The sequence below is a fragment of the Crocuta crocuta genome, unplaced genomic scaffold (assembly GCF_008692635.1).
Source record: "Crocuta crocuta isolate KB4526 unplaced genomic scaffold, BGI_CrCroc_1.0 scaffold343, whole genome shotgun sequence".
NCBI lineage: Eukaryota > Metazoa > Chordata > Mammalia > Carnivora > Hyaenidae > Crocuta > Crocuta crocuta.
Window position 1 is genome coordinate 5,217,164 of NW_027532679.1, and position 24,215 is coordinate 5,241,378.

Genomic DNA, 24,215 nt, shown 5'->3' on the forward strand with positions numbered 1-24,215 from the left:
GAAAGACAGATACCATGTTTTCACTCATATGTGGAACAGGATAAACTTAACAGAGGACCATAGGGGAGGGGAAGGGGAAAAAAAAGTTAAGGAGAGGGAGGGAGGCAAACCATAAGAGACTCTTAAATACTGAGAACACACTAAGGGTTGATGGGGGTAGGGGAGAGGGGAAAATAGTTGATGGGCATGGAGGAGGGCACTTGTTAAGATGAGAACTGAGTGTTATGTGGAAACCAACTTGACAATAAACTATATTAAAAAAAAAAAGTGGCCAGGACTCTGAAAGAACAGCCGTCTGTGATGCTCTTCACCCCGGTTTCTGCTTGTTTCTTAGATACTGGTTTAAATGTCACTTCCTAAGTAAGAGAGATTTTCTCTGACCCCTCACCACTCCAAAACAAGTCCACCTTGTTCTCTTAGCATGCTATTCTTCATGGCCAAATATGTACTTATTTACGTGTGTCTTCCTGCTAAATTCTAGCTCCCGAGGGTGGAGGGCATGTCCATTTTGCCTATACCATTTGCCCAGTGCCCAGAGGAAGGTGCTCAAAAACTATTTGCATGAGTAAAAAAGAATGAATAGTCACAAAAAGGCAAGGAGGAGGGGTGCCTGGGTGGCTCAGTTGGTTACGTGGTTAAGCGTATGTCTGACCCCAGCTCAGGTCGTGATCTCACAGGTTTGAGTCTGAGCCCTGCATTGTGCTCTGTGCTGACAGTGTGGAGCCTGTCTGGGATTCTCTCTCCTTTTCTCTGGCCTCCCCTGCTCATGCTCTGTCTCTCTGTCTCTCTCTCTCAAAATAAAAACTTAAAAAATTTTTTTAAAAAGGCAAGAAGGAAACTAAAATGCCCATTACTCAGTGAAAGAAAGAAGCCAATCTGAAAAGGCTAAAATACCTTATGATTCCAACTGTAGGACATTCTGGAAGAGGTAACACTATGGAGAGGATCAAAAGATCAGTGGTTGCCAGGGGTTGGGTGGAGGAAGGTGAGAACAGGCCAAGCACAGAGGATTTTTAGGGCAATCAAATTACTCCGTATGATATTATAATGATGGATACACATAATTATACACTTGTCCAAACCCACAGAATGTACAACACCAAGACTGAACCTTAATGTAAACCAAAGACTTTAAGGGGCACCTGGGTGGCTCAGTTGGCTCAGCATCTAACTCTTGATTTCGGCTTAGGTCGTGATCTCAGTTTGTGGGTTCAAGCCCTGCATCAAGCTCTTCACTGACAGTGCAGAGCCTGCTTGAGAGTCTCTCTCTCTCTCTCTCTCTCTCTCTCTCTCTCTCTTCCTCTGCCCCTCCACAGCTTATGCTCTCTCCCTCTCAAAAGTAAACATTAAAAAAAAAAAGACTTTAAGTGACAATGACGTGTCATGAGGTTTATCGATTGTAACAAATGCACCCAGCTGGTGGGGCATGTGGATATGGAGGAGGCTGTGCATGTATGTGGGGGCAGCTGGTATATGGAACATCTCTGTACCTTCTGTTCAAAACTGCTGTGAACCTCACACTGTTCTAAAACAATAGTCTTTAAAAACAAAAAGAAAGAATACTGTAATGTACCATCGTGTATCAAATACACTCCTCTCCCCACATAGTGGGGAGTAGCCTGGCAGATAGTTAAGTCAGGCAGTTCTGGGGTAGACTCTCAGCTCCACTACTTATTAACCTTGGGCATGTGAACTCAGAACCCCAGTGCCCTCATCTGAAAAATGGGGGTCACACTGCCATAACTGTAAAATATCTGGCACTTGACAGCAATCAGCAAGCGTTAGTGGCCTTTCCCTCAAGCTGGGTAATCAAACTTCAGATAAACTGAGCTTATCTGCCTCTGTCAAAGGCTCTTTGGACTCTCAAAGGAAGTGTCGGGTGGAATGCTTTGGTGGGTAGAATGGAGCTTTCTACCTGAGGGTTCACAGCTGGGTCTGGGGCCTCCTGTCCCCTTGTTCTCCACAGAACCCCCAAGCCAAATGGAATCAAGAGTCAGTCTCAGCTTCTGGAGCTGAGAAGGGCGATTCCTTGGCAAATGAACAACAATGTGAGATGTCAGCATGCCAACCCTGTTTAGTTTGAGAGCCCAGCTGATTCCTTCTCTAACCCAATTACGGGGGAAAAGGCCTTCATTACAAGGCCTTTGCTCTAAGGATCCGCATTCCTCTCCAGGCACTTTTGACCTGAGTCAGCTTAAAGGCCACAGCGGCCTGGGTGCATGAAGCCAGCCCCTCCTGGTGAGGGGCCTGGATTCCAGAAACAAAAGAGCAGCCTGCAAGGGGCGGCCCCGTAAAGCCCTCTCGGATTAGGCAAGCACTTGGCAGCCAGTGTGGACGGAAAGGGGCAGGAACAGGGCCAGGCAGAATGACCTTCCTCCCGGCAGGGCAGGGGCAACATCTCTGGCAGGCGGAAGGGCTGGGAGAGGACACAGATGAGGAGGGGTAGCAGGGCAGACAGAGGCTTCCAGAAAGCCTCTCTTGCAAGCCACTGGCCCTTTACCACCTGAGCCAGACAAGAGAGCATGAGGTCTTCAGCTACAGATAAAGAGAAGCAGGCTGAGACACAGGGACAGGCAGCCGTGATAGAGTTCGGGGGCAGGGACTGCAATCGACCTTACCAAAAGATGCTTCTGTTATCGAAGTTTATTTTGGTTTTTATTTATTATTTTTTATTTTTAATGTTTGTTTATGTTTGAGAGAGACAGAGCATGAACAGGGGAAGGGCAGAGAGAGATGAAGACAGAATCCAAAGCAGGCTCCAGGCTCTGAGGTGTCAGCACAGAGACCAACGCAGGGCTCAAACCCACCAACCGCAAAATCATGACCTGAGCGGAAGTCAGACACCCAACCTACTGAGCCACCCAGGCGCCCCTATTTGGTTTCTAAAAATAATAACAATGGAGATGCATGTGGGTAGCTCAGTTGGCTAAGCATCAGACTCTTGGTTTTGGCCCAGGTCATGATCTCACAGTTCATGAGTTCAAGCCCTGCGTCAGGCTCTGTGCTGACAATGCAGAGCCTACTTGGGATTCTCTCTCCCCCTCTTTCTCTGCCCCTCCCCCACTCACACTTGCATACTCTCTCAAAATAAATTTAAAAAAAATAATAACAATGGACAAGAAGAAACTATTAGATATACAACAAAATATTAATAGCAGTATCTTAGAGGGCTTAGATCTTACATGATTTTTATTTTCATGCTTTCAACACTGTGAATTTTTTAAAAAAGAAACACTCAAAGTAAAAAAATAAAAACCCAAACTCATAGAGAAGAGGTTGATAGTTGCCAGAGGTGAGGGGGTGGGAGGTGGGCAAAATGGGTGAATGGGGTGAAAAGGTACAAACTTATAACTATAAAGTAAGTCCTGAGGATATAATGTACAGCATGGTGACGACAGTAACACTGTATTCTACATCTGAAAGTTGCTGAGAGATAAATCTTAAAAGTTCTCATCATGAGAAAAAAAAAAGTAACTATGTTAAGTGACAAATGCTAACTACACTTATTGTGATCATTTCCCAAAATGTACAAATATTGAATCCTTATGTTGTACACCTGAAACTAATATAATGTTATGTCCATTAAAAAAAAAAAAAGAGTGCTTTGGGGATGAAAAGTACAGCACAGGGAATATAGTCAATATACTGTCATAACGTTGTATGGTGACAGATGGTAATAATACTTATCGAGCACAGCTTAATGTATAGAATCGTCAAATTACCATGCTGTACATCTGAAACTAATAACATTGTATGTCAACTATACTTTAATAAAAATAAATTGAAAAATAATATTCAAAAAAAGACTGAAATGTAAAAAACATTCCATTTACAGCCATTTTATTATTTCAATCACTGTGTTTCCAGTCTGAAAAGAAAAAGAGGGAGGGACTAGATACCCACTGTATTAAGGCCCAGCTCAAAATGTATCCCCAAGGAGTCCCTGGTAACTCCATGTCACATCTTTGAGAAAGTCAGCCCTTTAATAATAACATGCCCCATGTCAGCACAGTGCTAAATATTCCACTTCATCCTCACAAGATACAAGGCCTGACCCAGGTCCAATCCAGAGGTAGTGACCTTCTTTTTTTCCTTTTTACTAATTATAAATGATATATTCACTGACAAATTTTTTTTTAATTTTTTAAATGTTTTATTTATTTGTGAGAGAGAGATAGAGACAGCATGAGCAGGGGAGGGTCAGAAAGAGAGGGAGACAGAGAATCTGAAACAGGCTCTGAGCTGTCAGCATAGAGCCTGACGCGGGGCTCAAACTCATGAACCATGAGATCATGACCTGAGCCGAAGCCCAACGCTTAATCCACTGAGCTAACCAGGCGCCCCACTGACGAATTTTCTAAAGTAGAAAAAAAAAAAAAAGACAAATGTCACTTAGGATCTCTCATGCAGAGAAAAGTCCTAGTAAGTTTTACATGAATTATTTTTTTTAATGCTTATTTATTTATTTTTGAGAGAGAGAGGAAGAGAAAGAATTGCAAGTGGGTTCTGCACTATCAGCTCAGAGCCTGACACGGGGCTCAAACTCACAAACTGTGAGATTATGACCTGAGCTGAAATCAAGAGTCAGATGCTTAACCCCTTACTTGGATGGATTCTTCAGGTGGTTTCCTCTGTGCAAACTTCTACCAAATGGAATCATAACTTTACAAGTGTGCCAACTCCCCCTTCAAGACGGCATCAGAAACCATACTTTCAATGGCTGTGTAGCATTTCATCATAGTAAGGTTGTGTCGTGAGCCCACCAGACCCCCATTCTGGGCATGTGGGCCATTTTTCATCCTTGTGGTGTTTGTTCTGGTCACTCCCCAGACAGGCCTTCCCTAATGCCCTCCCACAGTGGCCTGAATGTTCCCACACTGAGCAGTGACTGCCCAGTAAAGGGTTTGCTTGCTTATTAACTGGCCTTCTCCTTCCACCCCACAGAATGTTGTATCTGTGAGGGAGGGAGTCAATTTTCTCTCCAGGTCTGGGCTGTACCCCTGGTACTTGGCACACAGCAAGAGCTAATGAATATCTGCTGAATGAATGAATGAATGAATGTTTGAATAAATGGAGTGTTCTTCATGATGCACACAGGTGCGACCTCAGCCAACACCAAATGGGGGAATGCTTCCCTCTGCCTGTGGCCATCCCTGCCTCACCCCAGTCTCCCTTAGCCAGCCCTGCAGACTTTCTTGGGGTAACCAATGAGGAGACACTGCCCCCCTGAGTGGGAAATTCCACCATGATGTGGGACAGTTCTGTGACCAGAGGCACCATTCTAGAGGAAAGGAAGGTGGCACATGTCCAGAAAGGCTTGAGTCCTTTAGAAACCACTCTCCTTGCTGACCAAGAGCTCTGTCTGGGGGTTCCAAAGCAGAAAGAGGATTATCGAGAGGGGCAGCACTCCAAGGAAGGCCAAAGACAAGTGAACCACAACACCTACAAATCCCAAACTGGAATACACACAGAGGGAGAAGGGCTGCGTGGACAGGCTTCGGAAGATTCCAGGCATGTGTCTGGCCTCCAATGCTTTCCCCTTCCCCACGGAGGCACTGACTGACCTTGGCAGAGGTGGCAAATACTCTACACCTGGGCTGGGCTCAGATGTGCCTGGGAGAACAAGTGAAGCCAGGCTCAAGTGTAGTTCAACAGGCCCCGAGCCCACAGCCAGGACAGCTGGGCAGGGACTCCGGCTTGTCAGAGCTGAAGGACAGGTGGGGGAGAAAATTCAGCCTGCGCTCTTCACACACAGGCTCTGCCGGCATTTTGAGGCTAACCTCAGAGGACTTTGAAGGTCGTGTGCATTGTAGAATTTCAGCTGGTCACCCCTGTTTTCTCACATGAAGGGAGGAAGGAAAGTCTACATTTTAACCTTTGGTGTCCTATACTGTGTTGTTTTCTAACTGCCTTATGGTTTTACTTCTCATTACTCACCTATTCTTCCTTCAGATCTCAGCTTAAAAATCACTTCTGAAAAGAGTGTTTCCTGGTCATATGCCTTTCAGATATTCCCCAAGCACCTAGAACTCTTCTCCATCCATCCATCCATCCATCCATCCATCCATCCATCCATCCATCCATCCACTTTCAGTGTCTTTCTTCACTTCTCAACTGTAAACATCATGAGGAAAGGGATGGGTTTGTCTTGTTCAGCTCTGTGACTCCAATGCTTGACACAGAAGAAATACTCAATAATTAACAAAACATCCAAATTTGGAGAATGGCAAATACTTGAAATGAAAAGGGAAGTAAAAATGATGTGCTTGTGATCTTAGAGGTTGAATAAAACTATCATAATATACAAATCCAAACATTCCCCAAGACCAGACAGGAGGTGTAAGAACATGGAGATGCTGGATTCTAGGGGAAAGAGAAAATTCTGTCCATGCATTGGGGTGCCTCAGTCTACCCAGTAGCAGCAGCGGGTGACACAGAGGAAAAAGGTGGTGTTTTACAGGGGACTGGGAACGTCAAGAATTCTAGACTATGTACTCTACACTCAGTCATTTCAAAGGCAATGTTTCCCAGTGTGTGTTCCGTGACACCCCAGGCCCAGCTTTACCCTCCCTGAAGAACAGGGATCTGTGGGCCATACTGCATACTACTTTGTTCCTTCTTGAAAGGAATCATATGTTAGCTCACTGGAAGCCCTGGAACATTTGTTCAGGAAAAAACTTACACAGTCTTAGGAAACTCTAGGTTAAATCTATTTATCCACAGATGATCATCACCACAATTCCTTTTTAGGGGGTGGGAGCAGAGTAACAACATCCCAGAGAGCTTGCTCCGGGAGATGGTGATTTAGGGTGCTGGCAGCTGGGCACTGGTGTGCCGGGGAAATTAAATTCCAATGCGTCTGCAAGGTGAGACTCCAGAGAGAATCCCTGGCTCAAGTCCCAACAAGCTAATGATGCTAAGCCAAGAGGTTTACTGTAAAGCTCTCTGAGATAAAAAGACACAGTTTTCACCTGCCGAATTGCCCTGGTAAGAATTTTCATACAGCCATGGTGTTAGGAGCCTAGGAGAGGCACAAGATGCTCAATGCCAGCTCACCCAGGTGGCCACGAGCTAGGTGCCCTGCCTCACGTGGTCCAAGGACAGAGCTCCAAATTAAATCCCCTCAACTGCCCCATATAATACACATATACACATTTATACATATATATACATTTTTATATATGACACATGTATTTATAATTTTGGCAGTTCCCAATCCTCTGTAAACACTGACCTGGTTCCTCCCTGGAAAACACCTACTGCTATGTAGACTGAGGTACCTGCCACCCCAAGGCAAGGACAGAATTCAGCACCCCCAGGTTCTTTAAAAAATTTTTTAAAATTTATTTATTTTTGAGAGACAGACAGAGACAGAGCATGAGTGGGGGAGGAACAAAGAGAGAGGGAGACATAGAATCCCAAGCAGGCTCTATGCTGTCAGCACAGAGCCCAAGGTGGGGCTCAAACCCACCAACTGTGAGATCATTACCTGAACCGAAGTCAGATGCCTAATCAACTAAGCCAACCAGGCGCCCCAACATCCCCAGGTTCTTATACCTCCTCTCTGGTCTGGTCTTTGTGAGTATCTGGAATTGCTCATTACGATAGACAGCTTTAAACAACCTTCCATTTTATATACATGTGTTATAAACATGATTTTAAATCTATATGTATCTCCCTTTGCCAGATACCATGTTCTATGAATTCTGTCCTCTCACCTCCAACAAGCCCACAAGGTGGAGATTATCAGCATTCCAGTAATCCAGACAAGGACAGCTCAGAGAAGCTACGTAACTTGCTTAAAGTCACCCAGTTTGTAAGTGATGGATCTGAATCCAGGCTTTCTCACTCCATGCTCATAACACTGTTTTGCAGAGTCTATGGGATAGTTTAGGTTTGTGTTTTCCTCCAAAATAACATTATATGTAACAGGTTATAAAATATTTTATTACTATAGGAATTTTAGAAAACAAAATATAAGAATACAAAGAAAATTAAATTCACCAGCAATCACACCACCAAGAGATAAGCGTGAGCATATACACATGTTGGTAGATGCACCTCTAGTCTTGTTTCCCTGCATATACACGGCCCCACTTCTCTCTCACACTGTGCTATGGCCCTACTGGCAGCTGTGACAACCTGGGCTCTCCATCGCAGCACTCAGCCTGTTGAGCTGGGCAGTCAGTGGTACCACCACCAGTACCGGCTGACGCCCAGAAAACTGAGGCACACAAGTGCAATGGCCAGAGTCACATTGCAGGTTAGTGGCAAATCCTGGACCTGGACATCAGAGGAACTGGCTGGGCCTGGGGTGTGATGCTGCTTTGAGCATGACACCCACTGCATAAGTGGCCCAAGGTGCAGAGCAGGGCTAAGCCGCTCTCCCACACCAGCCGCTGAAGGGAAACCACACTGGTCTCCTTTGTGCTTCCCGCCATGCCATGCTCATCCTAAGCGCTGCCAACTGCCGCCTCCCTAGGGAGGCTGGGCCTCCAGGCACTGGGCCAGCTGGTTGGGAAACAGCTCGAGGGATGGTGTCTGCCTGAGAACAAAGAGTAGCAAGACATGAAGAAACATCATGTGTAACCAAGGTGACCAACAGGAAGTGGAGACTTGTAAATTGAAAGGGAAAAAGAAAGGGGAGGTGGGTAGTTTGGTCCTTCAGAGGCCTCAGAAGTACACACCCCTGATCCAGGAGGCCCTGCACGGCTGAAGGATTACCCTCCTTCCCCTCTCAGCCCCAGTTGCTTCATAGAGCCCACGAAGGTATTTTTGGTAAAGAACCAACATCTCTGTGAGAACACTGTTTCGACACCCTTGAGGGGGTGGCTTGCAGCACACGATGACAGCAGTGCCAGTAACACTCCCTCCTGCTGACCTCCAGCCTGTCTTCCAGCAGAGAGAAAGGCCATTCCCAGCCACCACGTCTCTCACTGGCCCCCTGGTCTCAGAAAAGGCCAGCTCCAGACACATCTCCTCGTTCCCAGGAGCCAGAGCCACTGCCCTCCAGAGTATACTCTGTGGCAGGCCCGGCTGCAGCTGCTGGCATCCAACTGCGGCCAAAGGCATGTGTGCCTACCTCTCCATGGTCCAACCCCAGAGACCCACCCCCAACACCCCCACAGACAACACTCATGGCCCTTTAACATACTGTCCCCCAAATTCTTCATTTCAGCAGCTTCCTGACTTGACCACATCACTCACACCTTCTCAACGGGGGGTGCCCCTCATTGTCCCACATGTTCCATTATCTAGGCACAGGGGTCATGATGCACCCCCTTCCATGGTGGTTCTCTGTAAAAGGTCCAACCCCCTTCACTCCTGAGTCAGCATTCCTAAGCTGTGGCCCCAATAGCTCTTCACACGACTCTTCCAGGACCCATTCCCAATTTCCAGATTCCTTCTGATGGATTCTCCTGGGCACCTTGACTGTACCATGCAGCCTGAAACAGGTCAGTGAGGTAACCACTACCACTGCCTCCATTCCCCTGCTGATCTACATTCCAGGCTTTCTACAACTGTGGTCAGCTGATCACAGGCATTGGAATCTTCTGAGAATCCACAGAAAAATGGAGGCTTCCCCCTGTACTCAGTTGGATAATGTCTCCCTAAAACCCCTATCTACCCAGAACCTCAGAATGTGACTTCTTTTTGAAAATAGGGCCTTTACAGACGCAATCAAGTTACAATGAGGTTATAATGGATTACTGGTGTCCTTGTGCGAACAGAAAACAGAGACATACAGACATACAGAGGAAAGACTGGGCAAAAACAGATATAGGAGAAAGATGAGACAAGATGGAGACAGAGAATGCATGAATGCAGTTACAATCAAGGAGCACCCAGGAAGAGGCAAGGAAGGATCCTTCCTGAGAACCTCTAGAAGGAGCACAGCCTTGCAGACACCTTGATTTTGAACTTCTAGTCTCTAAAACTGAGAGAGAATAAACTTCTACTGTTTTAAAAATTTTTTTTAAATGTTTTATTTATTTTTGAGAGAGAGACAGTGTGAACAGGGGACGGTCAGAGAGAGAGGGAGATACAGAATCTGAAGACAGGCTCCAGGCTCTCAGCTAGCTGTCCGCACAGAGCCCAACACGGGGCTCAAACCCACTAACTGTGAGATCATGACCTGAGCCGAAGTCGGACGCTTAACTGACTGAGCCACCCAGGAGCCCCAAACTTCTACTGTTTTAAGCCACCCAGTCTGAGGCAGCCCTAGCTATCTACTGCATTCCCCATTTCCTGACTTACTGTATCAGACTTCCTGGGGACACAACTGGGCACCCATCTGTGCTTTACATGCACTTATCTGAACCTGATGCTTCCGTATATACTCCATGAAGGCAAAGAACTTTGTTTTTGTTCAACACTTAAATTCTCAGCGGCTGGCAGTGCTTAGCATGTGGATGGCTGCTAAAAACAGGTGTTGAATGCAAGAATGAACACGCACTGATGTTCACGAACTACTAGTGCCATGGTCAGGACAATTAACTCGTCTTTTTTTTTTTTTTGAGAGAAAAAGAGAAAGGGAGAGAGAAAGAGAAAATCAGGGGGCAGAAGCAGAGGGAGAGAGAAAAAGAATCTTAATCAGGCCCCATGCTCAGCACCAAGCCCAATGTGGATCTCAAACTTGAACCCTGAGATCATGACCTGAGCCAAAATCAAGAGTCAGATGCTTACCTGACTGAGCTACCCAGGGGCCCCTCCTCATCTTTTCTCTCTTAAGCAACATTAATAATCAATGAGATAATATGCATCAAGGACTTAACACTGTCTGGCTTATTGTAGGCACCCAATAAACATCAACTCCCTTAACTTAGTGGGCAGTGGGAGTCTTTTAAAGAGGACACAGAAACTAGCACATGCTAGAAGGAGCTTTCTAAGAACAATTTTCACTGTGACAAAGGCCCATAATGCTCAGTAATGGAAAAATGTAAGAAACTCGAAACCCTTACTTCCTTTTGTTAACTGGTCCTTTGACTCTATTTCCTCAAATTCTCAAGTCTCTCCACTTCCTGCCCTGGTTCAGATGCCATCTCTCTGGATTACCACCAAAACTGGAGACAGAGGTCTCCAAGGGCAAGGCCACTTCCCAGTGATCCAGCACTCCCTCCTCATAGCACTGTGCGTGCTCACAGGATACGTGTACACATCCAGGAGACCCACATCCCTAGAGCCAATGCTCCCTGGCCCCTCTCCTGTCCCTCCCCCACTCACCAGGCTGCCCTTTACAGGTCACTGTGTGACCATCACTCACTGCCCTGCGCCCTGGGAGATGAACTTCCTCCACACCTCCCTCTGCCTAGCAAGCTTCTGCTTATCCTTTGAACACAGCCCTAACAGCACCTCCTCTTTGAAGCTTTTCACATGTCTCTAGGCAACGAGATGTCACCATCTGTACAGTGGTTAACAATGTGAGCTTTGGAACCAGGCTGCCTGCCTTCAAATCCTGGCTCTGCCGTCTTCATAGCTGCGCGGCCTTAGGTAAGTCACGTAACTCTCTAAACTCCAGTATGTCTCACCTGTAAAATGAGGATAAATACAGTGCCTTCTAGAGGGGGCTGTCTGAGGACTTCGGTAATGGAAGGAAACGTGTATCAAGCAAGCACCCATTAATGTACATTAATGTGGACTTACCATTACTGATGTTGAGGCCTCCGGGTGTGGCTGAGTCCACAGCCTCTCCTGGAAGAGCCTCCCATAGGTCTACAGGTTATACGTGTGGCTCAGTAAATGCTGGATGAAGGGGCTGTCGGCCAATGAGGCCATGAGATGGTCCAAGGAAAGAAGCCAAAATTCTGCCATCCCCACTCATGGTCTAGAAAGGCTGCCTGTGGCCGCTAGGTTTCCTCCTTTCTCACCAGAATGCTGAAATCCCTTCCTCCCCAAACAGGCCTCCAGGGAGGTTCCTGACAACTGGGAAGATATCCCTACGGGTCTGACAACAATTCTCCCACAAACCACTTCATGGCCAATCTCAAAAGTAACCATGCAAAATAAACCCTGAAGTATTAAGGGATAATGCCTGCAACTCAGTTCCAGAAAAAAAAAAATGTATAAAGATGGAAGAAGAGAAAGACAAGGCAAATGTGTTTATAGTGTTCACAATTGTGGACCATGTTGGCAGCTTTCCTGTAAGTTTGATACTATTTCAAAACAGAAAATGAACACGGGAGAGACTAACAAGAGGTATCAACTCAGAAGCAACAGCCTTGTCCCAGTAACCCCCGCCTTCTCACGTCCCTTGAGGGGAAGTTTGTGTTGCCCCATCACCGACTTCAAGGCTGCTGCAATTCGTCTGTCCATCCTAAGTCCGACTTTGCACAGCAGATCGCACGGTCTCAAAGCCCCAGCTCTCCCACTTAACAGGGAAACCCTGGCTGACCATTTAGGCTCTCAGAGGCTATTTCTCTACCAGCAGGATGGAGCTACTGGGAGCCATGCTACCTGCCCCATAAGCCTGTTTCAACAGCCAAGTGCAGGAAGGCAGAGTGTGGGCTATAGGGTGCAGATACCAGATAAGGTGTCTGTGATGTGCAGCAGTCACTCTGCTCAGAGCTAAAGAACACGGTCCTGGGCTGCCCTCACGGGTCTGCTGTCTAGGGGGGAGGCTGGTTCTAAATCATATAATCCCATTAATGAGTGCAGAATTACAAATCATGCTGAGTGCTGAAGGAATAATGCACGGTGGTCTGAGAACATAATAAGGGTCCCAGGCCTGACCTAGTCTGGACGGGAGTGAGGAAAGGCTTCTCTGAGGAAGTGATGTTTGAGCTGACAGCTAGCTAGACAACAAGTAGGTTACAGCACATTAAAATCCCACAAGAGTAGGGAAGTATGTAAACCAAATTGTTAACAGAGAACTTGAGTTAAATGATACCATGAGGAAGGAACAGGCCAAATCAAGCGTAGGGGACATTTACCAGAACAAATGACCTGATTTCTCCAAAAATCAAGGTCATGGAAAAAAATGATTTTAAGGGAATAGGGTGGGGTGCAGGGAGACTACTGGAGAATTAAAAACTTAAAACTTAAAAATTTTATTTTTTTATTTTGAGAGAGAACAAGCATGGGAGGGATAGAGAGAGAGGGAGAAAGAGAAAGAATCCCAAGCAGATTTCACACTGTCAGCACAGAGCCCAATGCAGGGCTCAAACCCACGAGATCATGACTGGAGCCAAAACCAGGAGTTGGACGCTCAACTGACTGAGTCACCCAGGCCCCCTTAAAGAGTAATTTCTAGGAAATGTAATACATGGACCTTAATTGGATGATGGTTTGAATAAACCAACTATAAAAGCCATTTTTGAGACAAGTGGGAAAGCTTAATATGGACTAGGCAAGAGTAGATATTAATGAATCATTGTTAATTTTGTTAGATGTGATAATGGCATAGTTGTTACATTTAATTTTTTTTAAATGCTTATTTATTTTTGAGAGAAAGAGAGAGAGCACAAGAGAGCGAGCACTCGAGTCGGGGAGGGGCAAAGAGAGAGGGAGACAAGGACCCGAAGCAGGTTCCAGGCTCTGAGCTGTCAGCACTGAGCCTGACATAGGGCTTGAACCCATGAACTGTGAGATCGTGACCTGAGCTGAAGTTGGACGTTTAACTGACTGAGCCACCAACGAGCCCCCATAGTTGTTACATTTAAAAAAAAAAAAGCCAATTAGCATATTTTTATACATAAAATGACATGATATCTGGGGAACAGAAGAAACAGGTACTAAGCTAGGTAAAGAGTACATGGGGATTCATTTTACCATTCTCTCTACTTTTGTGTATCTTTAAAAATTTTCTATCATAAAAAGTTAAGAAAAAAACAGAGGTACACTCCAAAGAATTAGACATGCTCTGAGTTGTCTGGGATTTTTACAACGATCAGAAAAATCAAGTGTCATCGAGTGCAAAGCTGCCTTCCACAACATCACATCTAATGACTCCACAATATTTTAGTGTATTATACCAACCCAAGTGAAACGGATTCCCTTCTAATAGGCACTTAGGTTCTTTCCAACTTTTCTGTACAGCAACTGAATCTAGCTCCTGATGCTTCTCTTCTAATGTCCCTCCCCTCCCTTTCCTGTTCCCCCAACCCACCCACCCAAGTCACTTGATGATCATTTCTGGAATAAGTAGCTTGTGGTACCATTATGGATCTCTCTATCATAAAGGATGCCCAGGCTCTGGCACTACCTGCTCCAGTGACCTCTAAGGGAGCCAATGACTCCTGACAATTCAAGTTTGGTCTCAGAAGGATTGAGTTCCCAAGTAAGCGGCACGTGGAGGTAGGAGGCAGCATACACTGAGGGGGCTGAGAGGGAGCACTGGGGGTTTTCTGGCCAGGGTGGAAGGCACCTCAACAGCCCTTACCCAGCCCAACATGGGTCCCAGGCTGGTTCCTTGCTGCAGATGAGACCCCCCCCAGGACCGGGAAGGTATTCAGAGTTCCCTCCTCATTCCCTCCCAGCCTTCAGTTCTTTTCCCACTCTGGGTTCCCATTCCTTTCAAACACAGCCAGGAGACACCATTTTGACCTTACCAAAGGGCCTTGATTTTTTTTCAAAACGGTAATCCCTAGGTTTAGCAAAGCTGTTGGGAAGCAGGCACTCTCCCACACCTCTGCTGGAAGTGCAAACAGTTGCAACCTTTCAGAATTAACTGGTGATATATAAAGTTCTCAAATTTATACCCTGGGACCAACTATTTCATTTTAGGAAATATTCCCATGACCATACTCACAGACAGACTAGGATCAGCACCACAGCACCATTTAAAATCAAATGGTACACGAGAGGGGCACATGGGTGGCTCAGTCAGTTGAGCGTCCAACTTCCCGTTCAGGTCATGATGTCACAGTTTGTGAGTTCTAGCCTCGTGTCCAGCTCTGTGGCAACAGCTCAAAGCCTGGAGCCTACTTCAGATGCTGTGTCTCCCTCTCTCTCTGCCCCTTCCTGCCCCACTTGCGCTCTATCTCTGTCTCTCAAAAATAAATAAATACTTAAAAAAATTTTAAAAATCAAATGGTATACAAGAAATGCCTCAAAGGACAGGAGAGAAATGGATGAAAAGAGCTGTGTTGTATAAATAAACAAATGGAATACTACTTAGCAAGAAAAAGGAATAAACTTCTAATAACTACAGCATGGATATATCTCAAACACATTACACTATGTAGAAAAAGGCGGACAGAAAAGAGGACTTATGTGTAACTCCATGTATATCAAACTCTAGGAAAGACAAATATAATCCAGAGAGACAAAGAGCAGATTGCTTGCCTGAGGCTGGGAGCAGGATGGAGTGAGTGACTGAGAAGGGGCACAGAGGAGCTTTCTAGGTTGATGGCAATGTTCTGTAGCTTTTTTATTTAAGATTCTTTAAGTTTACTGGGGCAATTGGGTGGCTTCGTTGGTTAAGTGACTCTTGATTTCGGCTCAGGTCATGATCTCATGGTTCATGGGTTCAAGCCCCACATCAGGCTCTGTGCTGTTGGTACGGAGCCTGCTTGGGATTCTCTTTCTTCAGCTCTCTCTGCCTCTCCCCTGCTTGTGCATGTGCTCTCTCTCTCTCTCTCTCAAAATATTTTGTAAATAAGTAAGTAAGTAAGCTTAAATTTTTTAAAGTTTATTTACTTAAGCATTCTTTATATCCAATGCAGGGCTTCAACTGATAACCCAGAGATCAAGAGCCACATGCTCCACTGACTGAGCCAGCTTGGTACTCTGGCAATGTTTGTTCGGTATCTTGAACGTGGTGGTAGTTACCTGAGTGCATACATTTATCAAAATTCACTATACGCTGTAAAATGCATGCGCGCTTAAGATCTATACATTGTACTATAGGGGTGCCTGGGTGGCTCAGTTGGTTAAGCGTCCAGCGCCAGGTTGGGTCATGGTCCGTGAGTTTGAGCCTTACAAGGGGCTCTGTGCTGACAGCTCAGAGCCTGGAGCCTGTTTCCAACTCTGTGTCTCCTTCTCTCTGTGCCCCTTCCCTGCCTGTGTGCTCTCTCTGTCAAAAATAAATATATGTTAAAAAATGTTTTTAAAACGATCTGTACATTGTATTCTAGATTATAACTCAATTGTAGAAAACGAATAAGCAGCTCCACCTAACTATCCAACAAGAAGATGAGCCAATCAAATCCTACTGTATCCACACAAGAAACCGTGATGCATGATTATTGTAGAAACATAGTTAATGACGTAGAAAGTTGTTCAGTATATAGAATGAAAGAAAAAATTAAGTTATAGAACCATAAAATACAATGACATAAAAAATATATATTTAGATAGAAAATGACCAAAAAGAAATAGTCCATCCATTCATTCAATAAAAAGGTATTGAGTACCTACTATATACCTTTATAGTTACAATGAGCAGAAAAGCCACAAAAAAAAAAAAAATACCTCTGGTCATGGAGCTTCTGCTTACTGGTTTCACAGAAAATATTTAAATTACTAAAATACACATTAAAAAAATCAAATGCTACAGGACAGTATAAAGTATACTACTTGTGTTAGAACACACACACACACACATTTGTGTTTGTTTATACATGGAACAACACTGGAAGAATTCACAAGAAGCTGGGATTGGTGGTACCTTCTAGAAAGAAACTTGCAGAATGGGACAGGGTGGAAGGAACTTATTCACTACCTTTTATATAGCTGGATTTTTTTTTTTTTTACCATGTTCTCATATTACCTATTCTAAATAAGCACAATGAATTGTTTCTAATTTCTTTTGCTGGTGTCCAAAAACCAGGATTTCGGTGCAGAAGAACAATACAGAAATTCATGAAATGAACAGAGTTGTTTTTAGGCAAGGTATTTTCCATTTTTACTCAAAGAAGCAAAAACAAAATAAAACTGTATCATGATGACATGCACACAAAGGAATAGAAGAACCTGAACTGAAATATCAACACAGATGACTTCCAAATGGTGGAACTTTACTTTCTTCTGTTTGCTTGTATTTATTTTTGCAGTTTCCTAAACAAGCAAAACAAAAACAAAAAACAAAAAACAACCCACCTCACTCTGTGTGTTTAATAACTTTAAAAAAAAAAAAAGAGAAGAGAGCAGACCCACAGTGTCACCTCTTTCTGCCAGGTGCTCGGATACTCCAGACAATTGCTGGCTGCACTCCCTTTACCCAAGGGGCAGTGTGGTTTAGAAAGACAAAGAAGAAGTCAAGGGCAAGGGCACAGGGCCAGCTCAAGACCTTAAATGTCCTCTCCTTACTTAGCATAGGCTTCCCCAGCCAACCAGGGTACTTGCCAACCCCCTTCCTCACCCTGAAATCAAGGCCCCACCAGCCCATACCCATGTATTTTCAGGCGAGGCAGGGATCACACTATCCCGATGTGCAGATGAAAGGACAGCTCCAAAATAATTTGCTTCTTCCACAGATAAGGTGCACAGAGGCCAAGTCTCAGGTGAGTGCTATGGGCACAATGGGCACTTCTGTTGTCTAAGACCAGAGGGGCTCATGAGAAAATGCCCAGTTCTGATCCACGTTTGTTCCCAGTTTCCTACAGAATACGGGTTGGGGTACTGGAATCAGGGTGTCTTAAAGCTGGATGCCACCATGAATGATGTCTCACCTGGCCCCCCAACCTCATTTCTCACTCCATCTTCCATCTTCTGCATACAGCCCCAGGGGCAGCCCAGATCACCCTTACAAGAGGGACTGTAGGAAACCCCTCCTTGTACTAAAAGCCTCACACTCCCCTCCAGGAGGGGCCCTGAGGGCCACCTGCTTAGGGTCTCCCTTGAAAAGCACAACCATAAGGCAGCCTTGTCAGTAGGCAAGGGCTTGTCCAAACCAGCCATTTGGGGTCTGAAAGGCTTGAAGACACATTTCTGTAAGTAAGCTGGGCAGACACGTTTTGTCACCAGTGTCTAGAACATTTTCTTATTGATAGATCTGGTTTTATCTTATGATTTGGGAAGAACTGTTCCCTCGGTGTGCAGAAACCCAAAAGGAGGGCAAGGAACAGAAAAACCAATTATAGGGTGACCTAGTCAAATTGTGGGGCATGGACTTGAATCAACACTTTCTATAAAGAGTCAAATGTTCAACCTTGCAGTGGAGAAATTTAAGGAACTTTGGGAAAAGAGCGAGAAGAAAAAATATTCATGTTGGAAGAACAAAATAAAAGGATGTGAAAGCTTTAGAAGCCACCAGAAAATGATGTGGCTTTAACCCAGGGGTGGGGGACCGAGCTGGGGTAAGATTCTGTCATGCCCAGCTGCCAGAGTTCAGGCAAGAGAAGACAGCCTGGAGGTGTCCCTCCCTCACCTGGCAGGTTAGAACACCATCATGTCCACCCCAGGGAGAGGCAAGAGCAAAGGCCAAATCACTTCAAGGTGAGAGGCACCATACACAGGTGAGGTGCCAGAGCCAAATAAGGAAGGCCTTGGCCGGGCAATCAGCCCTTCCAGTGCCCAAAGCATGGCCAGAGCCCACAGCTGCTGGATTCTCAGGGTGGTTTAAAAGTAAATCCAACTTGGAAAGTCACTGTAACGCAGACTAAAGCCCAGAGTCTACAGTGCCATGGATGGAAGAGCCTTGACTGTCCCCTGCCTTGTATTTCCAATCTTTGTTAAAATGGATGTTTCTGCAAATGAATTTACAGTCAAGCTCTGATAACAATGATCTAGTCACTCTCAACAGAGTTACACCCACTGAGTCTTGTAGTTTCCCGTCTGTAAAACAGGGTCAATCCCAGCAGTAGGGCAGATATGAGAAGTGAGATAATACATGGCGGGCATGCTTGGTACACTGCCGGAATCAAGAAATGCTCAATAAATAGTAGCCACCAACATTATCATTGCCAAATGTCACTTTTGTTGGTGGTGGTGTTTAGGAAGATCTTTGTATAAATTCAGTCACAAATCAGTAAAAATGTCCTCGATCAGTCTACTGGTTCGAGAAACGTGGTCTCACACAGCTTAAGTTCTCTAAGTGTGGAAGGAAGCAAGCTTCAGGAAGCAGCTGACTGCTCTGCAGGGCAAGGAGACCCCCAAGGTATCACATGACCCCATCCTAGGAGGAGGTGAACAGGATGAAGGAGGGAACCTCTGGCATGTAGGCTCCCCGGAGCCCTGGAATATAAACCTACCAGGTCACAACAAGGAGGGCTTGTCCACATGGTTTTGAGAGGGTGGGATCTTAAATTTTAAACTTATTTTATTTATTTTTTAATATTTTTTAATGTTTTATTTATTTCTGAGAGAGAGAGAGACCACGTGAACAGGGGAGGGTCAGAGAGAGAGGGAGATACAGAATCTGAAACAGGCTCCAGGCTCTGAGCTAGCTGTCAGCACAGAGCCGGACGCGGGGCTCGAACCAACGAACTGTGAGATCATGACCTGAGCCGAAGTTGGACGCTCAACCAACTGAGCCACCCAGGTGCCCCTTAAACTTATTTTAAAGTTAATTTTAAACTTAAGGTAGATTTATCTTTCGGGGGAGAAAAAGGAGGCTCTCGGCTTTAATCTGAATATTCATGAGGGCATACACCTGGTTACCAGGAAACATCACCAAGAGCCTCACTGCCGCCACTGGTGACAGTGATCATTTGTTATCATCTTCCCCTTCCCTCATGTTCAATGAAGAAGTTCAAGGGCACAGGTGTTACAAGTAAGAAACCTGATTCCTCCCTACTGGCTGGCAGCCCTCAGTCCCAGCAGAAAGAAGCTAGAGAAAGGGGTTCTAGGTTTGTTCTAGCAGAAGCAATAGGGCAAGAAAGATGATGAAGGGAGCAATTTAAGGCTGAGCATGGGATAAAGGTGGCCTGAGTGGGGGACATTTCTCTAGAGTGATCTGGACAGGAGGAGGGTTCCATGGCTGCTTAGATTTTGCCAATGGCATCTAGCTGCTGGGTCCCAGGTACATGATTTTCCCAGCCTCAACCCCATCACCATCCAATGGCCCAAAGGGATAATCATGCCTTTCTTAATTAGGACTACCTGTCACAGTCATGAAGCCTTAAGAGGGTGGTTGCAAACTCCAAGCCTTACTCTGCACACACACTATGGGAAAGTGACTGTCAGTTTCACATTCAGCCTCCACTCAGCAGTCGTTAAGTGTGAAGGCACAATTGCTGTCATATGCCTACCACAGTTCTCAGGTCCTCTCCTCACTGCTAACATTCCTATAAAGTACACCCCCCAGGTTACAGAAAAGGAAACTAAAGAAGATTCATTCTTTTCACCACTCCACTCAGACTGGGTAGGCTCCGTGGTAGACATGGACACCTGGCACCGAACAAGACAGGCCCAGGACTGTTCTGGCAAAGCGTACATTCTAGCGTAGGGGAAAGATAATAAACAAACAAGGAAGAATTCCAGATGCTGGTAAATACCAAAAAGGAAACAAAACAGAATGATCTGACAGACACAGACTTCAAATTGAGGAACAGTCAGTGCAAAGGCCCTGAGACACAAAATGAGTTTGACTTATTAAAGGAAGAGAAAGGAGGACAGTGTGGGAAGAGGTGGGAGACAAGGGAGGAGAGCAGGTAGGGCCCAACTATGTTAGGTATTACAGGTATAGGTAAGAACTGGGAATTTTACTAAAAGCAATGGGATGACACTGGAGGTCTTTAAGCAGGGAACTAACACAACCTAAGTTCTGGTGGTGGTGGGAAGAATGGACAATGGGAACCAGGTTCAAAGAAATTTTGAGAGGACGTACAAGCAGCTCAGGGTTTCACCGCCACAACTAGTTTGCATCTGACACCACAGTTCATTTCCACAGTGTCACATTTTACACACGATAGTGTAATGCCATTCTGGAATGGCACACCTGACAAAATGGGGCTTCCACTCGCTGGGTGATCCAGCCTTGCTTCCTGCATCGGTCAACTGAGCATGACCACGCCTGGTTCAATCATGACAGTTCAACAGCACACACGCAAACCAGCTTTGTGTTATCTGGAAACATCTGACAAATGACGGTTGTCTACTGTGTGCCAGACACTTGCCAAATTGTTCCACAGTGCTAGGAATGTAGTCCTAGAATAGGTGGTTACTAAAAAATTGCTCTGGGAAAAATAAAAGGCCAGCCTTTATTCCTTCAGAAACATGAGGCTGGTGTGGCTACTGGGTTCCTCTTAGTCTTCACTTCTCTCTGCAAACTCCCCATAAAGCCAAAGTGTCTCAAGAAGCATCTGGGGCACCTGGGTGGCTCAGTCGATTAAGCATCCAACTCTTGGTTTTGGCTCAGGTGGTGATCTCATGGTTTGTGAGTTCAAGCCCTGCTTCAGGATGTNAGCATCTGCTTCTTTGAACAGAGAGTAGAAACAAAGGAGGAAAATAATTAATATGAGGGACGTGGGATAGTTACATTATAAAACAAAGGAACCTGGGATTGCTCTCATAAGACCAGCTTCAAGGTCACAGATGACCCTGGCCATCAATCTCTGCCTGAACTTTCCATTTCAATCCTGTAGAGCCTGGACAAAGCCATCCTCCCTCTGAGATGAGCAGCCCAATAGGAAACTAACTCAGCAATACAGCTTGGGTGAGGCAAAATTAACGGGGTACCGCCTGCCTCTGTTCCTCTGTGTGGCCAGAGTGGTATTCAAAACACTCATATAAAAGATTGCGGATTCTCAGCTGACTGAGCTGGTTCAGTTTATACTGCTTTCAGAAATCCTTCCTGTTAGAAAGGGACACATTAGATCAAAGTCATTGCTCCCAAGCTAGAAGCAGAAATGATAACCACTCAAGCCTATGATCAACAAGGAAGCCCAACTTCCATGGCAGTTCTTACTAGTTCATTTAGTCACTACCTCCAGAAAAGGACCTGGACTATACTGCCTGGTCTGCCAACCCACTATCCCTGCTTTCTTTCAAAATATTTTTAATGTTTTTTTTATTTTTGAAAGAGAGAGACAGAGCACAAGCCGGGGAGGGGCAGAGATGGAGATACAGAATCCGAAGCAGGCTTCAAGCTCTGAGCTGTCAGCACAGAGCCTGACATGGGGCTTGAGCTGTGAGATCATGACCTGAGTCGAAGTTGGACGCTTAACTGACTGACCCAGCCAGGTGTCCCTCCCTGCTTTCTAACTGAACACCAAGACCTAGATTTCTTTTCTAGATGCTCGGAATGTGTGGCACCTTGGCCACTGTGCTCCAGGGAGAAAACCAAAAAAGCTACAGCCTGGGTAACCAACGCAAAACAGAGATAGACTAACAGGTATAGGCAAAAGAAAAAATACTAATTTGACTGGAAGACAGTCACTCCCTAATGAGGGGGGGCGGAATCCTGAATAGCTGGTGACTTTATAAGCAGAACTCTACAGACACTGGGTGCAAATGCTTTACCTGTCTGTAGGGACGCAGGTCCTCTACTAGGAAGACCTCTCCCTCCCTATATTGGGTTGAATAGTATCCACCCCCTCCCCACCAAATTGATGCCCACCTAGAACCTCTGAAGGTGACCGTATTTGGAAAAAGGTTCTTTTCAAATGTAAACAGTTAAATTAAAATACTATATTAAAGTAGACCCTATTCCAATAACTGGTGCCCTTATAAGGAGAAAAAACCAACACAGAAAGCTGTGTGACGACCAACTCAGAGTTTGGAATGATGCATCTACAAGCCAAGAAAGGCCAAGGATTAGACTGGCTCTGACAACACCTTCATTTTGGACTTCTAGCCTCCAGAACTGTGAGAGAAGACATTTCTATTGTTTTAAGTCCTCTTCTCGAGGCAAGCCTAGAAACCAATACACTCCTCTATTACACACCTGTTTCCCAAACCACCCTTCTCGGTCTCAGCCCAAAGGCAGAAGGCAAGACACAGGGGCCTTGCCTCAGTAGCCATCAGCACTTCCTCTGAGGTGAGAGGAGGGCAGGGATCCCATTTCAGCTGCCCCCAGAGGCCAACTGGCAGGGGAGTGTTTGTTTTTTCCCCAAAGCCTCCCAGTTTTGTAGGCTCTCATTTAGACTGGGGTTTCTTAAATTTTACTCAGTTCCATCCTGGAGATTTGTGGATTTTTTTGAGGGAGACATAACTCCTATATACCTTACACTTCCATTTACCTCACATTTTTTTATACTGAGTCACAATTTTTACTATCTTTAAAGAAACTGCTACTCCATTACAATCAATGGGAAATCGGCATCATTTATCCTAGGCAGAACTCGCTAGATTTTCATTTTTAAATTTCACGTTAAAATAAATACACAATAATTCTTTCTTTTAAATGTACCATTTAAAATAATCTCTTATGGGGGGATGGGCATGGAGGAAGGCACTTGTGGGGATGAGCACCGGGTGTTATATGGAAACCAATTTGACAAACTATTTGTAAAAAAAAAATAGAATAAAATAAAATAAATACTTGGGGAAAGAAAAAATAAATAAATAAAATAATCTCTTATGGTAATACTATGGGAAATACTGCTTTACGGACTAGAGTTACGATCTCTGAGTTCCTAATCAGTAAACCAGTTAAAGCTCTCCAATCTCCAGCTTCTCCCCCACAACTCTCCGGGAGAAGGCTAAGGGCAGGAAGAAAGCAAGGCCACCAGGAGATCCAGCACCTAGGAGGGACGACCTGAGGACATCGAATCGAGACCCAAAGGCACTGTAACTACCCATCCCCACAACCGCGGCAGGGAGGCACCGACCTTCTCGCGCAGGGTGCAGTGGACGTCCGAAGCGACGCGCCCTTCCCACCACGGCTCATCCATCATCGGGCATGCAGCACAGAGCTCTGNCCGACGGTGCGCCCCAGGGAGCCGGGGCGACCTGGAACTCTGCAACAACTTGCAGAATTTTTATCTTCCTTTTTGCGAAAGTTGCGCAGAAAGTTGCCGACTCCGCTAGCTCCCCCGAGGTTGGAGCTCCGGCAGCAGCCACCGGCCNCCTCCCCCGCCGCCCAGCCTTTGTCCTGCTCCCACATCCTGCCCTCGAGCCGGGGCGAAACTCACGCATCCCTCTTCGGGCGTGGGGGGCTGCGGCCGCCAGGCCCCTCTCAGGGCCGAGCCGGCGGTGCCTTCGGGTGCCTGCACGCGGCTTCNAATTGGAGTCTTTCTTTCGCCGGCTCTGGCTCCGCTTCCTGCCCGCCAGCCTCCCCCGCTCGGTTGGAAAGCTTCCTCTCACCTTCGCGGAGACGCAGGGTGGCCTCCTGGGCACCTCGCCGGCTTCCGCGGGGAGCTCGGGGACCGCAGCGCCACCTGCGCGCACCACGC

General features: G+C 45.8%; 1 protein-coding gene across 1 annotated transcript in view; it reads right to left on the reverse strand.

Annotated features, from left to right (window-relative positions):
• Nucleotides 1–23,736, reverse strand: part of CCNJL (cyclin J like) — a 57,938-nt gene extending 34,202 nt beyond the window's left edge. The window contains exon 1 of the mRNA XM_077780728.1: nt 23,652–23,736. Coding sequence (XP_077636854.1) covers nt 23,652–23,717 — 66 coding nt within the window. The 5' untranslated portion in view covers nt 23,718–23,736. The remainder of the gene's footprint in view (nt 1–23,651) is intronic.
• Between the last annotated feature and the right edge of the window lie 479 nt (nt 23,737–24,215).